General features: G+C 36.8%; 1 protein-coding gene across 1 annotated transcript; it reads right to left on the reverse strand.

The window, feature by feature from the left end:
- Positions 1-10,280: 10,280 nt before the first annotated feature.
- Positions 10,281-19,549, reverse strand: LOC134754703 (uncharacterized). Its single transcript, XM_063691039.1, has 3 exons — positions 19,384-19,549; positions 11,261-11,509; positions 10,281-10,986 (listed from the first exon to the last, which is right to left on the reverse strand). Exons 1-3 carry the CDS (start codon positions 19,454-19,456, stop codon positions 10,727-10,729), a joined length of 582 nt encoding a protein of 193 aa, XP_063547109.1. The 5' UTR covers positions 19,457-19,549; the 3' UTR covers positions 10,281-10,726.
- Positions 19,550-20,579: the final 1,030 nt, after the last annotated feature.

The following is a 20,579-nucleotide window of genomic DNA, read 5'->3' on the forward strand; positions in this document are numbered from 1 at the left end:
TTCAGTAGCATTTGCCACTATCGAACGAACCGAAGCACGACAGTGTTTTCAAGTCCGTATACTGTTATATCTTATTATCACGATTGTATAAAATACTATTAAGGCGGTTCCCTGAGCCAGAAGGCGAAAAATCTCCTTCTATGATCATATTTTTCTTCGTAGACGTGGAAAATTAGAGGGTCGGTTTATGGTCTAGTTTTCTAGAAATCGATTTTCGCTCATATCGTCATGTCGTCTCGGACATGGGTATATTTGGTATCAGTGCATTCAGTATACATATAATGTCCTGAACACTATGAGATGACAAGCGCGAAAGTGGTGGGGGTAGTTGCTATGACGTCATAAAGTCGGCAGTACAATTTTATTTTTACTTTCTTCTTCTAAACATACCATATGGAGTACTAAATGAAAGGGATTTGCGAGTAGATTACGAATATACAACATACTGTAACATTTTTCACTACTTGGTCTGACAAATTATTAGAAAACGATCAAAAATTTTACAATCCACAATTGACTGAACTGCTCTAAATTGAAAATTACTGAATTGATTATTCTAAGATACATACTAAATACCAACTGACTGTGAATATCCTCTATATAATGTTTAAAAAAAATTACCAGATATATCCAAAAATAAAAAAAGTACATCAAGTTGAATAACAGTATAATTTTCGGTTAGGTACATTAAACTACAACTATTAATAAAACAAATAAAAAACCTGACTGTTTACTTATATTTTTAAATAGTAGATTGTACAACAAGGGCACAAAGCGATGTATTGGCATACGAGGCAATTTATATAACATCGTATAGTTATAAATAAAGTTGAAAGCGTTAAGTATTTAGGGATATTAGTCGACCAACGCCTAACATGGCACTTGCAAATAGAGCTGCTCATGAGCCGTGTCAGGAATCTTATATGGGTCTTTAAAAATTTAAGACATATCGCTACTTCACAACTTCTTAAACAAATATATTTAACCTTAGTTCAATCAATAATTAGTTACTGCATACCGGTATGGGGAGAGGCTACTAAAACCAAATTTTTAGAGCTCGAAAGAGCCCAGAGATCATTATTAAAAGTTATGCATTTTAAACCATTTAGATTTCCAACTGTAGACCTATTTAAGCTTTCTGATGTACTAACTGTAAGAAAACTACATATTATTTGCAACCTTAAAAAAACACAAATCTAAACCATATACACCTACCACACGAAATCGAATGAGAAACGGTAACATAATTCCAACCACTTCAATAAATACCACATACGCTAGTAGACAATTTGTCTATAAATCCGGCAAATTATACAATGTCATACATAAGCACTTAAATATATATCACTTACCATTTGATGAATGTAAAAAAATATAACAGACTGGCTTAAATGTAAGTTATTATTTATTTATTTATTTATTTATTTATTTATTTATTTATGTTAAGGAGAACCAACAGCTATACACTTACAATAAACAACAAGATTAAAACAGGAAGCCAATTACAGGAACTCACAGGTAGTAACAAAATATTCAATTTTAAACTAATGCTAACACTTACGCACACACACATGCGTACAAAAAAGAGAGAAAAAATAACATAAAATAAAAAACATACCAAATTGAAAATTAATGGCGATGGAAGCCTTACAATAATCCTAAGTTTTGAACACTTAGTTCATTAGCCCCTCTAGGGGCTTCTACTTATAGGTATACTTATTCAATAACAACAGAGGTCACATAGTTCCAGATAAAAAACACTCTAAAGTAAAATTGATCAGATTCAAATGAAGAATACATATTTAGTGACAAGGCGCCAATACACTAAGTTGATAAATTCCATGCATTTCATCGCGTAATGAAAACGAAACAAAAAAAAAAAAAGAAAAAAAGATTACATCTACGAGTAACATTACATTAATAGAAATGTCGCTCACATAAAACACCGCTCAACCAAACTATGCCTCACATTAGGAACTTTACAGTTGAATATATCGATATCAAGTTCTTTCGATAGCTCATTTAGCCTTCGACTCGCGCGAACCAGGAAGCTATTCTGTCTATATTTGGAGGATGCAGTCTTAACAGATATTGGGGGATGGTACCTTTTAGAGCGATAGGGGGTAATAAAAGAAAGTTTACTAAGTAGCTCGGAACAGTCAGTTACACCACTGGTGATGTTCAGGAGAAAGGTAATATCAGATATGTCACGTCTTTTTTGCAATGGGACTAGATGGTGTTTCTTACAAATACTTAAATAATTAGATGAGCTATAGGGATATTTCAGTTTAAAGCATAAATATTTTATAATTTTTTTTTGAACGCGTTCGATTCGGTCAACGTAAGTATTATAGCAGGGGTTCCAGACCTGTGACGCGTACTCCAGTTTACTCCGCACATATGCGCAATAAAGCACTTTCAGGGTTTTAGCTTGGGTGAAGTATATAGAATTTCTCATTATAAAGCCTAGCGCTTTTAGTGCTCCACTAATAATACTATCTATGTGCTTGTCAAATATAAGTTTAGAATCGTGAATAATACCCAAATCCTTCATATAAGTTACTTTCTCAAGCGGGTGACCCTTTATTGTATATGATGTGGAGGTTACATTGCGTTGACGGGAAAATGAAATTGAAAAGCACTTTGAGGGATTAAGCTCTAACTTATTCACTTCACAGTACTCATCGAGACGTTCAAGATCGGACTGCAATAATATTGAGTCATGGTTGCATTTTATCTCGTTAATGATCTTCATGTCATCTGCAAAGCAGAGAAGTTTAGAGTGCAAAAAACACTTGCCTATATCGTTAACAAAAATGTTGAATAATAACGGACCGAGCAGTGACCCTTGCGGGACGCCGCTTGGGACTGATACCCATCCAGATATATAGTTGTTGACCACGACAGCCTGAGACCTATTATTGATATAAGAGGAGAACCACCTCAGTAAATCCCCATGTATTCCCATGTCATATAACTTTGATATAAGCAACCTATGATCAATTCTATCGAAACACTTGCTGTAGTCAGTATATATGACGTCAACCTGAAGCCCACTATCCATAGCTTCAGTGACATAATCATTAAGTAAAACAAGATTGGATACAGTTGACCTTCGTTGCAAAAAACCGTGCTGATAATCACTAAAAGAAAGTTTAAAAGTATCGTATACTTGTTGAAACACAATTTTTTCTAGCACTTTTGAAAGTATACATAATTTCGATATTGGTCTATAGTTAGTTATTTCCGTCTTCGGACCCTTTTTGTGAACGGGGGTGATAAAAGCCGACTTCCATATTGAGGGAATTGAGCACTCGGCGAATGAACGCCGAAAGAGTAAAACAATGGGACACACCAAGCTCTTAGCACAGTTAATTAGGAACTGGGCAGGTAGCTCATCAGGACCCGCTGATTTAGAAGGATCTAATTTTAGTAGTATATTAGAGACAACGTCCGGATTAATTTCAATGCTATTTAAACTAGCCACTGAGTCATACCTGGGATAGGGTGAATGATCGGTATTATTATTATTTGAGGCTCTGAAGGTGGTAGAAAAATAATCTGAGAAAGCATTGCAAATATCTAAGCCTGAATTAAATATTCTGTTTCCATACTTAAGGCTGCTGGGTAAACTCTGAGAGGATGAACGAGACTTCACAAAAGACCAAAATTGTTTAGGGTTAGTGGCAATATTATTTTCTACCCGGTGTATATACGAAGTAAAGCATGTATCTTCTAATTTACGTACTCTTTCCCTAAGAACGTTATATGAAATTAAGTCTGATAGATTCTTGTATATTTTATATTTCCTGAAATATTTGTATTTTTCTTTAATTACTTTCTTCAAGGAAACGGAATACCATACCGGATAGTTATCCTTTTTAATTATTTTACTGGGTATAAATTTATCCCTAAGTTTCTTAAAAGTTACGTAAAAGAAATCCAAAGCCTGGTCTAAAGTACGGTCGGAAAACTCAGTCTCCCAATTGATGGTAGCTAGCTCGTTATTAATAGACGTGTAGTCACCTTTGTTGTAAAAATATTTAACCCGAGGGGCTGTATGAAGCGGGAGGACAGTGGTTAACTTAATTCGAATAGTTAAGGGGTCATGATACGGGTCAATAGGAACTAGGGGTACATCACAACTACTAACGCGTACAAAATCATTAGATAATACTAAGTCCAGTAACTTACCAAACCGGTTTAAAATACCGTTATATTGATTTAGATTCAGAGTATGAATTTCATCGATTAGGCTACATTCATCATTACTAGCATAGGAAGACGGAACCATCACCGAGTCTCGACCTATCCACCGGATACCGCTCATATTAAAATCACCAATTATTATAAACTTGTCATCTGGACGATGTAACATCAACTCACTTAATTTATTTAAGAAGTTAGCTAATTGTTGTGAAAATGAGTTACCATTATTTTGATTACACAAATATAGTACGCACAAATGAACTTTTACTAACCTATTGGAGGTGTCCTTAAGCGAAAGTGTAACCCACAAATCCTCAGCAGACGACTGGAACGTCGGCTGCGGGGTCACAGGTAGTTCCCGACGGGTGGCGATGAGCACACCGCCCCCGCGGCTTTGACCGGTCAGGGCGAGATCCCGGTCCCGCCGCCAGACCACATACCGGTCGTCGAACAATTCCGAGTCCAACACACCGTCCACCAGCCACGTCTCCGTTAGAATTATTATGTCAAAAGATGCCGTACTAAGATTACGGTAAAATTATGATACATAATTATGATAATTATGATACAGAAAACTTAATTCAAAATGTTTTAGGAACCTAAACACATACACACACACACGCACACACACACGCACACACACACATTACACACACACAGACACACACGCACACTCATATGGACTTGCAAGTCCATCTTCTCATTAGGTTAAATTAAGCTATAAGTAATTACTTTTGTTATTCTCTGATATTGTGTTCATATTTATTTCTTTAAATTTATATTTATATTTTAAAACCATTTATTAGGTACCAATTTTAAGGAAGAGCGGTGCCTCTCAACACAGGTATTTTCTTACTTAAAAAGAGGCACCAACACTTACCTGTATAAGTAATTCTTAAACGAAAGAAACAATTTTTCATTTTTCATTTTTTCATTTTCATTTTCATTTTTCAGCTATCAATATAGCCGAGGATAAAAATAGGCGTTTGTGCCTGAGTTAACAACATTGCTTTTCACTTCGATTGTGAGTAAAATAAAACAATGGCAAACAAATAAATACATTTAATTAAATTTACGCCTGTCTGACGGCTTGTCCGGGTCAAAATTTACCCTTAAAATTAAACGTTCAACGTTGCTGGGACGACACGTTGTGCAAAATTAAGTATGAGGAACTACTTTCCAGCTCTGACGGCCCTGCACGCGCACGGCTTCTCGCAGTTGCAGAACAAGAATCCGGCCAGTGGCTGCATGCCTATCCCTCCCCCCCACTGGTACATATCTAGACTTTACGTTTAGCCGTAAGTCTTAGATTAGGGGTAAAGGTCTGCGCCCCCCACAGATGCCCCTGCGGCGCAACCGTCGATGTGCTTGGACACCACGGCCTTTCTTGTCAATTAAGCGCTGGTCGCCTCTCCAGGCACGCTGCCCTGAACGATATCATCCGCCGTTCTCTTGCCACCGTCAACGCGCCGACTATCCTTGAACCAAACGGCGTTTTGAGGGACGACGGCAAGAGACCGGACGGTATGACCCTGGTCCCGTGGAAGATGGGACGGGTGCTGGTCTGGGACGCCACATGCGTCGATACACTAGCTCCGTCCCATCTACCAAGAACTTCGTTCAGGGCTGGGGCGGCTGCCGAGGCGGCTGAAGGCAAAAAGTTCGCAAAGTACCGAGGTCTCGGCCCACAATACCACTTTGTGGCTTTTGGTGTCGAGACACTGGGGCCGTGGGGTCCAAGCGCAAAAGTTCTTTTTAAAGAACTTAGCAAAAAGCTCGTCGACGCAACCGGTGACCAGAGAGCTGGCGGGTTTCTCTCGCAGCGCATAATTATTGCCATTCAGCGAGGGAATGCTGCCAGCATCTTTGGCACAATGCCGCGGGGGCCTTATTTAGATGTTTTTTAATTAAGAGTAGTTTAGTTTTTTTTTATTTTTTTATTTATAAGTTGTTATTCTTAGTTACTTTTAGTTTTACTTTTAATTGAATAATAATAATAGGTAAGTTTATATCCACTCAATTAATTGATTCCCATGTTTTAAATTATTTAAACTTGTTTCAACGTATGAAAAAGTATATTAAATTTTAATGTGAAATTTGAACTATTACCTATAGATATATTTAATGTAATGGTCTTATCGGGCATATTAACAGTGTTTGTTTGGATTTGTGATGACGATGGTATATTGGGCAATCGTGATGCCTCCGGCCTCTCTGGGTCTTCATTCAGAAGTTGATTGTTTGGTTCAAAATTACAGTTACTACTAGATGGACCTGGTCAATTTGGAACTAAATTGATGGCTTCTGTAATACTGTCGGAAATCTTTTATTTCCAATGGAATCTTATTTATTTATTTATTTAATCTTTATTGCACAAAAGAAAATACAATCGTACAAAAGGCGGACTTAATGCTATGAGGCATTCTCTACCAGTCAACCTTCGGGCAAAGCAGATAATTTGTAGGCGGTGCAACATAGTGATTACATATATACAAGTATAGTTAAATAATGGATAGGCATAGACATACATACATATATCTGTATATATAATATTCATATAAATACATACAATATACATACATACAAATACATAAGATATCAGATGAAACTTTCAAAACAGAAACACTAGGAATTAATCGTTCTGCCAGCAAAGTACTCACGTAAGGATTTTTTAAATGCAAATCTATTCGGACACTGTCTAATTTTAACAGGGAGACTATTCCAAAGGCGAGCTGCCTGAATAGAGAAAGAATAGGACATGAAACCTGTTCGGTGAGATGGTATGGACAAAGAAAGGTTGCCAGTAGAGCGAAGTTGACGGACACGAGAAACACCATAGTAGTTGAAGAAAGATTTGAGATATTCGGGAGATTGGGGATCATTAATAACAGAAAAGAGGGTGCAAAGCATGCGAATATTTCGACGAACACGTATAGGAAACCAGCCGAGTTTAGAGCGGAAAGAGGAGACATGGTCGTATTTACGAAGACAGAAAATGAAACGAATGCAGTTATTTAGTAAACGATCTAACTTGTTCAAGAGCTCTTCATTTAAGTCTGGATAACACACATCACCGTAGTCAATTATGGGTAGGATTAATGTCTGTGCTAATAATATTTTTGTTTTAACGGGTAAAAAGTGTTTAAGTCTGTTAAGGGCATGTAGAGATCCAGTGACTTTTCGGCAAATTTCAGCTACCTGTATCTTCCAACTCAGGGTGCTGTCTAAATAGACGCCTAGGTCTTTTACACTCTGGCTGTAAGGAATCGGAGTGCCATTAAAATATACGGGGGGTGTAGAATCTATTTTCGCGAGCTGGCGTTCGCTACCTATGACAATGGCCTGACACTTAGACGGATTAACAAACAGACCGAACTTCTCAGACCATCGCTGGATATGTAAGAGGTCTAGATTTAATTTGTCAACAGTATTCTTCTATGTATCCTTCTGCAACCTGGTCCGATTTCCAGCCGCCATCTCTTTAAAGTCGTCAAGTTTGCTCCGGAATCGGCTAAGAGGGTAGCGGAAGTTCTCCGAAAGCAGTGCCCTGTGTAACGTTCCGGATTTTCTAAATTCAAGAAAACTGCGATTTGCTTTGGAAATGTTGCAAATTTGTTCCGTCCTATGACTTGTCGTGTACATTTGCCGTTTTTGTAATTAAGAAAGAATCTGTTTGTTGTAACATTTTGTGGACGTAAGTCTTGGTACTTTTTAACTATATTAAGATATTCTCCTTTTACGACAAATGTACGCTCTTGGTTGGTTTTTGTATTGGGCAAGCTTGTAATTGCGTGTCCAACTTGACATCGTCGACGGTAATATTAGCCAGTTCTATGCCTCGACTCGCACCGCTAATTCCAAATATGAGCTCTACCTACAATAAAAACAGTAATTGTTACAACGTTGCAAACTTTTAACTAAAAATTACTTTTTGAATTTCGATAGGCAAAGTATGAGATGTTGAATAAACGGAAATTAATATTACGTACTTTTGTACCAAATATTGAGCATCGGGAGCGGTGTTTAAGAATGTTTCTACATGGTTTGCCGTGAGAACCTTTGATTTTTTGGTTTTGTGCCCATTAGTAAGTCTTTTCAAAAAACATGTACCTAAGTTTCATATAGGGTTTTATATTCACGTCGTTTCTCACCTGCAACGTACTCTTAAGCATAGAGTACACACTCCATAATGTAGGCGGCTTCAATTTCTTGGACAATTCGTCGAAATATGTTAAGAAAACACCTTCCGAGGAAGTATCGACTAGTTTTTCGGCTCTCCAACTCATGAAATTTTCGTATACAGTAAGATATTTTTGTTTGGATTTCTGCGGCAATAACTGCTCAATAACATTTTTTGCTTTCCTTTCCATTAAAGTATTAGGCGAAACTGTAATTTCCTCCTTACTCGACGACATTATTAAAAATAACAATCGTAAAACAGCAACAAATGAGGGCTAACGCGTATGAATTCGCCGCTAGGGGCGCTAGTGTAGATGGTGGTCTTTTCCATAGTTCGAAATGTCAAATGTCAATTGTCACTTCAATGACTGACAGCTGATCTTTAGTCTTTTGGACCACCGTCAACAGAGGCATAGATTAGAATATGTTATGTAGCATTTTGTGCAGCCTACATCTAGCACAAAGGAGAACTTTACGAGCATGAGAAGTGAAAATGGTTTTTTCACTAGCTTTCATTTGGTAGGTACCCATATTGCTATAGTAAGAAAGAAAAGCAATCCCCCCTTCCTTTTTTTCATTAGCGGGCGCCATTTTCAAAATGTATACCTATAGCCTTTGTTACTACCATAATTCCGACGAATTCAACCACACCTCATATGACACGCCCTACAGCCTAAACAGCTACAGATTAAAAAAAAACATACAGGGTGCGAGAAAAAGGTCATTTATGACAAACTTTTTTTTTATGCCAATCGATCCTATTCCTATCCAGGATCAAAAGCTTGCATGCGACCAAAAAATAAATAAACTGGCGAGATAGAAAACTGCGAATAAAATTTGACGTTTTCTTTATAGTAAATGTATTTTATACATTACCGTAAGTTGATCCCTAGGAATCTATATATTGATACTGGATAGGAATGGAATCGATTGGCATAAAAAATAGCATGTGAAAAATAAAAGTTTTCATTTTCATACAAATTGTATGGGAAAAGTTTTCCTCGATTTGTGGCTTTTCTAGCCGTTTATTTTTTTTGTCCCATACAAGCTGTTGATCCTGGATAAGAATGGGATATATTGACATTTAAAAAAAGTTTGTCAAAAATGACCTTTCTCGCATCCTGTATGTTATTTCCAAAATCTGTAAACGGCAATCTTCATTAATTTGAAATCGAGGGAAGGTCTTCTAAGACCGAGAAAAAGAAAATCGAGGGTAGTTTGTTCCTACTTGTATATGTATGTACTATGTACTTGTATAATACTGCTGTAATTTAAGCTTATTGTACCTACTTCTGTTTTTTTACTGCGACAATGAATGTTTCCGCGTAGCAGCACGGGATCTGGTAGCTGCCCTCACTGACCCATTTAGAAATTTCATCCTGTATATTTAGTAAAGAAATATAACACTGCATAATTGGTAATATATTTAATTAAAAAATAATTACAGCGATTAATAACAAAAATAGCAAAACATAAAAAAAAACAAGAAAAATATTCAATAACTGATTTAAAGTACAATAAAAATATTCAGTACCTATCTACCAGTTTTTGGTTACATAATCAAGACAAGAACTAAATCTGAATTTAAAAAAAATATGACTATGGATAACTTTTCCAAATTATCCATATTTTCCGTCATTTCGTCTTAATAGGTCAAGCAATAAGAAAGTACCTATACCTTTTTTGGGCATTCAGTTCCTGACCTATTAAAACAAATGTAATTTATTTAAACTAAAATACTGCGCAAAGGCCGTGCCAGGATAAGCTAAGTGAACCTGCCCCCAGCGAGTTTTGGCTTGTAATTTTTTTGATGCTGTGGCTGTGGCACTGTGGCTTTCTATTAGTAACAAGTATGCAAAATTTCAGACCCCAAAACTAAACAGTTTTTTGTAAAAAAAAAAAACGAAATAGGATTTTTTCTTCTATATTTTTTTTCTAGCCAGCCTATTTTGACGTGTGTCACGTATGTTGTGCGTATAGTAATGAAAATTATATGTCATATAATTGTCATTACTATACGCACAACTTACGTCACGCACGTCAAAATCGGCTTGGTAGAAAAAAAATTAAAGATAAATCATATTTCGTTTTTTTTTCTGAAATTTTGCATACTTCTTATTAATAGAAAGCCACATCATCAAAAAAAAACAAGACAAAACTCGTTGGGGGCAGATTCACTTAGCTTATCCTGGCACGGCCTTTGTATAAAACATCTTAAAATCAAATAATTTACGATTAAAAAATAATTATACAGGTATTATCAATTTTACCTAATTATGCAAAAAAATAGTTTTTTGATGTGTAGGCTGCATACTACGCATGGTTAATAGAAAAAGAATCACAGACAAACATGGTCCGAACACCTACACAATCTAAAGACGAGCGGTGAGCGGAGATATATCCGCCTAGCATTCTCCAAATTTCGTTTTTCATCTGCAGTAATTTGGGTGCCTGCATCTTTCTTCTTTTTTCTCGACGCTGCGTCATTACTTGAATTTGATCTTCTTTTATGCGACTTTGAATTATGTTGTTCTTCTACGCTCGTTTCCTCGACAGAGACAGTGGAGACAGAGGACACATATTTAAGTTTAGCTGCACCTGGAAATATACAACTTAATATGAAGTCAGTTTAGAAGACAAGCCGAGCTACACGTAGGGCCGAAGGCCAGAAGCGTCCAGGTTAGTGGTCAGACACGGAACATTATCTAGAACACTGTGTAGTACAGTGTGAACGGCGCCATACGAGTATATGTATGTCAGAGCGCGCAAAGCTTACAGTCAGGCGCCCCGTGTATAAGTCTGAATTACAGTGTGTAATATGATTACTTTAGTAAAACTAATTTTCTTAAGGATATATCATAATTTAACTTACTTCTCTTTGTTTTGCATGCTAGCACAGGACTTGTCTGCTCCGTTTCTCCATGCCTAGGCACATTAAGTCCAGATCCCTGAGCTTCTCTCATCTCATTCTCATTATCATGGTCTTTATCAATTTCTCGCAAATTATCTCCAGTATTTATTTCGTGACTCTTATCAACAGCATCTCCTTCAACAGTTCCGCTAGTGTGTGTGTCGTGTAGTATGATGTGTGTTGGAATTGGAAGATGATTAATATGTTCACCTGAAAAACAAAATAATTTAATACAGTTAATTTTAAAATGCAATTTTCCTGTATACTGTCCAATTTACACTACGTACTTTAAAATAAATTTACCTTCAAGACACAAGACCCAACGTACGTTAATTCCCGGTAACATAGTAGCACAATCGGATTAGGACTAACCTCGAAATCTCTTCAAAAGTTATGAAATTTTGGTATGTATGTTAATTAAAGGTCTCTTTATCATGTCCACACTATTTGACATTTGGGGACCTCGAGGAATCGCAGCCATCTTAGAAAAGGTTTACCATCCTGGAGAAATTTGCGTTTAACTCTAAATCTACGTTTTCTGTGAAAATATGGTGTAAGGCAACATTAAAGCTTATTAAATTCTACACAAAAAGTCCCAGATATCTTTACGGAAAAAATACATCTTGTTATAGAAAATAATTGCTGAATCCAGATTTAGCGCTTATACCCTTTCAGGGGATATTCTCTCAATAGGAAACTTGTAGGAATAAGAATTCCACTTTTGTCTATACATTTGTACACGTTATACCCCAATATCAACATTTTACTCGACTGCGACTTAAACAGAAAGTAGGGTTATGAGTTTAAATACTGATAATCAGCACATCCTGTAGCTCAGGATACTGGACGGATTTTTTAAAATGACGTATCGGTAGATTCATCTTGCCCTTCACAACCTGTTTACACTTGTTTTATTAAAGAAAAATCAATACAGCCGCCTTGAGAGGACGCCGAATATTAAATCATATTTTACTTCTAGCGCGTACACTATTGAGTGGATCTCAATAAAATAGACAATAGTAGATCCATAATTGGTACATAGTGCTATGCAATACAAATTTACTAAAATAAATAGAGGAAAAACGTTTAGGACTTAAAAATGTGACCGCACAGAAAAACCAAAAAAGACATACTTTTCAAGATGGCTTTTGATCCCAGTGGTCCCCGAAGCTTCAATTTTATGACACGCGAACAGGGATCCCTGAAATTGTAGGTATCAAATTTCATTACGGTCACTATTGTTTAAACCTCATTTAAGACCTAAAATCTGTTTTTGCTATCACATTTTTTAGTCCTAAACATTTTTCCTCCGTTTATTTTAGTAAATTAGTATTGCATAGCACTCGTGTACCAATTATGGGTCTACTGATGTCTATTATATTGAAATCCACTCAATAGTTTAGGCGCTAGAAGTAGAAATATGATTTAATATTCGGGGTCCTCTCAAGGCGGCTGTATTGATATTTCTTTAATAAAACAAGTGTAAACTGGTTGTGAAGGGCAAGAGGAATCTACCGATACGTAATTTTAAAAAATCCGTCCAGTATCCTGAGCTACAGGGTGTACTGATTTTCAGTATTTAAACCCATAAACCCTACTTTCTGCTTAAGTCGCAGTCGAGTAAAATGTTAATATAGGGTTAACGTCTACAAATGTATAGACAAATGTGGAATTCATATTCCTACAAGTTTCCTTTTAAGAGAATATCCCCTGAAAGGGTATTTGCGCTAAATCTGTATTCAGCAATTATTTTCTATAACAAGATGTATTTTTTCCGCAAAGATATCTAGGACTTTTTTGTGTAGAATTTAATAAGCTTTAATGTTGCCTTACACCATATTTTCACAGTGAACGTAGATTTAAAGTAAAACGCCAATTTCTTCAGGATGGTACACATTTTCCAAAATGGCTGCGATTCCTGGAGGTCCCCAAATGTCGAATAATGTGGACATGAAAAAGAGACCATTAATTAACATACCAAATTTCATAACTTTGGAAGATATTTCGAGGTTAGTCCTAATCCGATTGTGCTATAAGCCTAAATAGGGTAGTTGACACATGTTGAATTTTATAACTAAATATAGTTAAATAGATAGAAAATGAGCAATTTATCACAATAAATTGGAAACTTAAAAAATATATGGGAATATTAAAAAAATACCTCAGTATCGAAAAAAAACTCTTTTTTTAACTTTCAAATAGGAAATTTTCGGTTTTTCGAATATATCTCGGAAACTATGCGTCTGAGCGAAATGGCCACTAATACAAAATGAAAACGGATTTAATTTGTTACAAGTTTTATTGAGTCAAGTTTTTTGATATCTTGTATAGTTTTTGAGATACTCTTGAAGGTTTATTTAAGGCTTTCATTTTTATCTTGATTAGCTACATCAGTAAAGCTGCTAGGCCGGGTTTGGTATCGTTTTCGTATAAATCGGGGGTGCTGAATTCATTTATGTTATCAACATTGACACCATTCCTAAGTAAAAACAAAATAAAATAAAAAATGCTTTTTAAAACTCCTCTTCACGCTTAAGAAACAAAATCAAACAAAATCTACCCTCAAATGGCTCCTAAAGCCAGTAGAGGGTAGTTGAAAACATTTCATGATCAAATAATGTAGGTTAAAGTCAGGTCGTTCAGTTACAGATCCAAGCGGTTTTGTATTTTTTGGTTGGTTAACTAATAAATGTTATAACTACCCGAAAATATACAAATTGTTTGTTTACTTTTATTTAAATACCTAAAGATACAGAGTATAGACATTTCAACCCCGTTGCACCCCAACAGGGGAGATGGTTTTTCATGTCCGCCACGTTGGATTTTAAAATCGTTGTTGTTTTCGTAATCAGCGACCCGATAAACCATAGAAACAATACCCTTGTTGATTTTCAGGCTTTGTGACCACATTTCCCCCTTTTAGGGATTGAATTTTCGAAAAACCTGAAACACGTGTTTATTCATTTATCGTTAGGAATACTCCTGTGAAGTTTCGAATAAAATAATCTAACTAATCTTGTTTCCCCGTACAAACTTTGGACCCCCATTTCACCCCCTTGGGGGGTGAATTTTGAAAAATCCTTTCTTCTTGCACCCCTAGATATTATAAGAAACCTACGTGCCAAATTTGGAAGGTCTGGGCTGTGTGTCATATAAGTCAGTCAGTTTCTTCTTTTATATATTTAGACATCTATTTCAGTTTATTACTCATCTAGTATGATCTAGTTATTTCTAACCAACGCAAACACAATTAGCTTGCGTTGTTTTATCACTTTATCACAGAGTTCCTATGGCCATCTCCTATCTCCATCATCAGATCGTCTTGATGGCACATATACCTATGCTCATGGTGGAGTGTACTCGATCCCATCCCATGGCGCTCTCGCAAACGGCAAAGAGGTAGGATGAGACGCCGGAGTGGGTTTAGTGGGTAGGGCCAGGTTCTCCCTCCCCTCTCGCAAGGTGAGAGGGGACAGGAGCGGCGACTGTACATGTCTAGCAACAAATCCTGAAAGCACGGTGGAAAGAACTGTCGCCTGAGGCAAAGACTATGTAACTCCGTATTAGATGGATACAGTCTAAGGAAAAAACGTGCCTCGGAAATAAAGTTAATTTTATTCTCGAACAGATGGCGCCACTACGTATTACCACCTTTGGCCTACTCTCGAATAGACGGCGTGGCCGGTTTTGTTTGTTATTTAACAATTTTAACGCATTTCAGTGAAAGAACATGGGTCAAAATCATATAAAAATAATTAAAGCAAATTAAAAAAATCATTTATCCATATATAAATATATTTTTTGATATTTTTATTTCAAGTTTTAATCGTGTGTCGATAGATGACAGTGAATTTACAGTGGCTACAAAATTTACTATCCTATTATATCATCTTTGCCTGTAGGTAGTTTTAGTGTCTTTTTTAGGGTTCCGTACCCAAAGGGTAAAAACGAGACCCTATTACTAAGACTTCACTGTCCGTCTCCGTCCGATTATCCGTCTGTCTGTCTGTCACCAGGCTGTATCTCATGAACCGTGATAGCTAGACAGTTGAAATTTTCACAGATGATGTATTTCTGTTGCCGCTATAATAACAAATACTAAAAACAGAATAATATAAATATTTAAATGGGGCTCCCATACAATAAACGTGATTTTTTTGCTGTTTTTTCCGTAATGGTACGGAACCCTTCGTGCGCCAGTCCGACTCGCACTTGGCCGATTTTTTCATGTAAACTTAGAAGTTTGATTTTTTCACAGCTTCAATGGACTGTAGACCTAAGTACATATTTATGGTTTTAATTTCAACTCGATAAAGTTGACTCGATAAACTTTAACGCGTTCCCCAGATAAAGGGTTTTGACAGACAGACGGATGGACAACAAAGTAATCCTATAATATATACCTAGTCGGCTCATAAGTTCTGTCACTGGCCTTTAAAATTTAAATTTGGAACTCCTAAAACAAAAACCGTTCTGCATTTGAATTTCGAATCTATTAAATATTTGAGTAGTATAATTTTGCAATTTTCTGTTTTCTTCAACATGGAGTGGACGCTTAAAGATAGCCGTACCGCAATAATTGCACTATATCGTTGTGGTCACTCGCCGACTAAAATTTTTAAGCTACTTGAAAATTTAAAATTCTCTCTAAGATTTGTGTATCGTACCATAGAAAGATACAGTGAGGTCTCTAGTTTAAATGACAAGAAAAGAAGCGGTCGTCCGCGTACAGCTAGGACTCCAGCGGTTGTACAAGCAATTAGGGCACACATTGCCAGAAATCCCGCTAGGAAACAAAAAGTTATGGCCCTCCAGATGGGTTTGAGCAAAAACACGGTGAAAAGAGTGCTTAATCAAGACCTGAGACTTCGTGCTTATAAACGAAAAACTGGCCATCTTCTCAATGGTCGGCTTAAAGCTTTAAGGCTTAAAAGATCTAAAGCTTTATTGAAGAAGTACGCTAAAAATAAGCACCATTGTATACTGTTTTCGGACGAGAAAATTTTTGACATAGAAGAAAACTGTAATAAACAAAATGATAGAGTGTACGCTTGCAATAGTAAAGAAGCGTCTAATAGCATTCCCCGTATTCAAAGAGGTCATCACCCTTCATCTGTGATGGTTTGGCTGGGAGTTTCTTATGCGGGCGTCACTAGTATGCATTTTTGTGAGAAAGGAGTAAAAACTAGTGCCAAAGTGTACCAAGACACGGTGTTGACTAATATTGTGAAACCACTATCCCATACGATGTTTCTAAACCAGCATTGGGTTTTCCAGCAGGACTCTGCTCCAGCCCGTAAGGCAAAGTCTACACAAGCCTGGCTCGCCTCCAATAAAATCGACTTTATACGGCATGAAGATTGGCCCTCCTCTAGCCCAGATCTTAATCCTTTAGACTATAAAATATGGCAGTATTTAGAGGAAAAGGTGTGCTCAAAACCTCATGCAAATCTAGACTCGCTGAAAAAATCTCTTGCTACGGCAGTGACCAATATCGACATGAAAGTGGTCCGTGAATCCATTGACGACTGGCCACGAAGACTTCCAAGCCTGTGTAGATAATTATGGCGGTCATTTTGAATAAATGTTATACATTTAGATTCTCTAGTTTATAAGCTTTCAAACGCTGTACAAATTATACGGAATAAACTTAAACTTTTGATTTTATTTGATACTATGTATATGACAGAACTTATGAGCCGACTAGGTATAAGGGTTCCGTTTTTTCCTTTTGAGGTACGGAAGCCTAAAAACGTCCACTGTTGCTTTTAATATTGGACAATCTTTCACAAATCGAACAATATAGTCGGCGCAACGTAAGAATTATAGTAGATTGTTAACCAAGGGATGAAAGGCACTCATTTCTGCCGAGGTATTTTGGTGCTCGAACACAGTGAGAGCGCCAACAGTCCGAGGCTGAAATGACGCCTTTCACCCGAGTTAAACACTCTACTTTTCATTTCGAATACGAGGAAAGTAAAATGCATGTGTTTTTTTTAAAACATGACCAAGTATACATTTTTATAGTATTTCTTAAGGGTACTTTCGGTTAGCAATTTAGGCAAAAGTATCATTATTTATGGAATGGAGAGTCAAATATCAGAATGGAAATTGTATAACAAATCCATTTAAACTCAAATTTGAATTGCTTATCGTAAAAAAATCAAAAAAATCGTACTTCGAACGTAAAATGCTCTAGTGCAGACGCGTATCATTTTCTGCACACCTTTTAGAACAACAATGACCCTCTTTCAGAGCATGAGAAATGAAAAAATAATTGTGACGTTTTCAACCAAAAGGTGCCACATTGTCGCTTGTTGATAAGGTTGATTTCTAATTGAAGCTATATGGAAATAGCGCCTTACTGACAAGCGACAATAAGTACCCTTTTGGTTGAAAATGGCACTAATAATAATAATTGACATTTACGAATTGATCCTTAGGTATTTATGTATGGGGCTAACAAAGTACCTATCAAACATTAAAAAAATGATCTTTAAGAAGTAAAACCGACTTCAAAAGGGATAAAATAAAATATTCTCGTTTTATATGCGCTAGCAAACTGACGTTTGAAGTCGGTGCCAAGCCAAATCTTAAAAGCGTCAAGTTGCCCTCAAACCGAATGCGAACCCTGGTATAGTTTGATAAGAACAAATGAACCAGTATTGTAACTATTTAGCTTGGCACCGACTTTAAACATATCAGTTTGCTAGCGCATATAAAACGAGATAATATTTTATTATATTCCTTTGAAATCGGTTTTACTTATTTTTAAAGATTAATTTTATTTTTTAGTTTTTCTTTATCTGTCTGGCCAAACTGTCATGTCACTAAATATTTCTGCACTTCGGGTAAGTTTCAAGGTCTGGATCTGAAGCCATCAAGATATTAGGAGTTGGACCTCATGGACCCTTGAGAACTTACTTGTGCTTAATATAACGAAGAGGACTTAAATCGCCAAAATTGAAATATGCGTTGTTAAAGTCCCGTTCTGGTCATCATCAGTAGTTCCACTTCATCAAATGGTACTGTTTTGAATGAAAGTGCTCGGTTTTTGTTGATGAAAATACTAAAACCGATATACATGTATGTAAGCCTATAAGATTTGAGAAGTTCCCTAGATTCCTAATGGATCCCTTTATCAAAACTGGGTTTTCCAAATCGGTTCATAATCATAAATGACGGAGTTCTGAGGTAACATACATACAAAAAAAATACGGTTGAATTGATAACCTCCTTTTTTGAAGTCGGTTTAAGAACATACCTACAACCGAATTGAAAACCTCTGCTTGTGAAATCTTGATGTCGATTAAAAACCGGCCAAGTGCGAGTCGGACTCGCGCACCGAGGGTTCCGTACTTTTTAGTATTTGTTGTTATAGCGGCAACAGAAATACATCTGTGAAAATTTTAATTGTCTAGGTATCACGGTTCATGAGATACAGCCTGGTGACAGACAGACGGACAGCGGAGTCTTAGTAATAGGATCCCGTTTTTACCTTTTGGGTACGGAACCCTAAAAATGTCATATATATTTAGGTCCCCTGCATTTTTGACCATTTTCCTTTCGACGACCTACGCAAAGAGTATAGTAAGTATATAGGACCAACGTCATATAATTTATATTGCGATAAAAGCGACGTAAAATTTTCTATTCCATTTTGATCATTTTCATTCATTCATTCTTTTAAAATTATGGCTTCAGTCCAGTGGGACTATTCCGCCTTAAGCTTCTTCAATACGACTAAAATTGTATGTACGGTTAATACAAGACAGTTTAGACAGTGTACGGTGATTTTGTTAGCTCTGCTTGCAAGATTGCTGGACTTTACAAGAACCACGTGGGGCTACTTGGCGTTGACGCCGGAACGGTGGATAAACTCGTTTCAAAATTAATTCTTCATCTTTCGCACACTTCCACATTACTTTATTGCACAATAAACTATCAGTATTACACTTTAAACAACGATAATGAGCAAAGAAATTAATCACGACCCGATATCACCAAGATGGCGGTCAACAAGCAAACCCCCAAAAGTCTATGTTTTATATAACTAAAATAAAAAGTCGAGATAACCCACTCACCAGGTTTCACCAGGAAGTTCCGTATTAGGTGCAGCTTCGTCCTCTCCCATCTATCATTGTGAGGAGCCTGCATGTTTCCTGAAAATAATTGCAGCTTAAAATTACAAAGTTATACTCGTCTTTTCTCGACCTTCGATGCAGGTATGATTGTGATCGAGTGGCCTGAGTGGGTAGGGATCAAGAAATAATGTTTTTTTTTTATTCGTCCTTCTGGACAGGCTAAGATTGGGCTAAGACCATAGCCAATACTGCCTCGTCTTCGGTAAGATTAAATTTCAATTTCAAACATTAACAGAGAGAATTATAGTATTTTTGTCCAGGTCCCTCCACACTCATGCGCGAATCACGGCGCGAAGCCGCGAACGCGAGTGTGGAGCCTAGTTCGCTAATCAACGAGCAGGTTTGCAGAGATGGCGCCATCATAGCTTGCCCCTTTTTCTATGAGATTTGGCTTAAAGAGCTGGCATCCAGGGCATTAAAAAAACAAAAATTTGACACAATTCTAGAGGGCCCTCCACACTCGTGCGCGAATCGCGGCGCGCCCCGCGAACGCGAGTGTGGAGTCTAATTCGCTAATCAGCGACATCGACTCCACACTCGCGTTCGCGGCTTCACGCCGCGATTCGCGCACGAGTGTGGAGGGAGCTTAGGGATTGACAGGGCAAGCTATGCTGGCGCCATCTGCTAACTATTTCGACCGGCTAACCCCATTCAAACTATTCCTCAAAAAGTTTAGTTAATGTAGCTGCAAATCGTGCGTAAAGTTTGATTTTTTACACTAGTTCTAAAAAGTAATCTGATTGATACTTTTTAAATAAATGAGTATTATGCGAGACCCGCTTATAAATGACCCACCTGAACAACGCGCGATTGGGCATAAAAGAGTATTATGCGAGACCCAATAGTATTACTTGAACATTTCACGATTGAATGAAGCTGTCTTTCGTACACTGCACTTAAGAATATAAATCTTATACTTACCTTTCTTTAAACGAGCAATATCAATATAAAGAAATAAAAAAAGATTCATGTTTTTTTACATAAATATGTTCTGAAATATAGTTGGTCAAGCAAATCTTGTCAGTAGAAGACGGCAAATTTAAAAAATGTAGGCGCGAAGGATTATCTTCCCATACAAAATTTGAATTTTGCGCGTTTTTCTACTGACAAGGTTTGCTTGACCAACTATAATATTA

Source organism: Cydia strobilella, chromosome Z (assembly GCF_947568885.1).
Source record: "Cydia strobilella chromosome Z, ilCydStro3.1, whole genome shotgun sequence".
In the NCBI taxonomy this organism is placed as follows: Eukaryota; Metazoa; Arthropoda; class Insecta; order Lepidoptera; family Tortricidae; genus Cydia; species Cydia strobilella.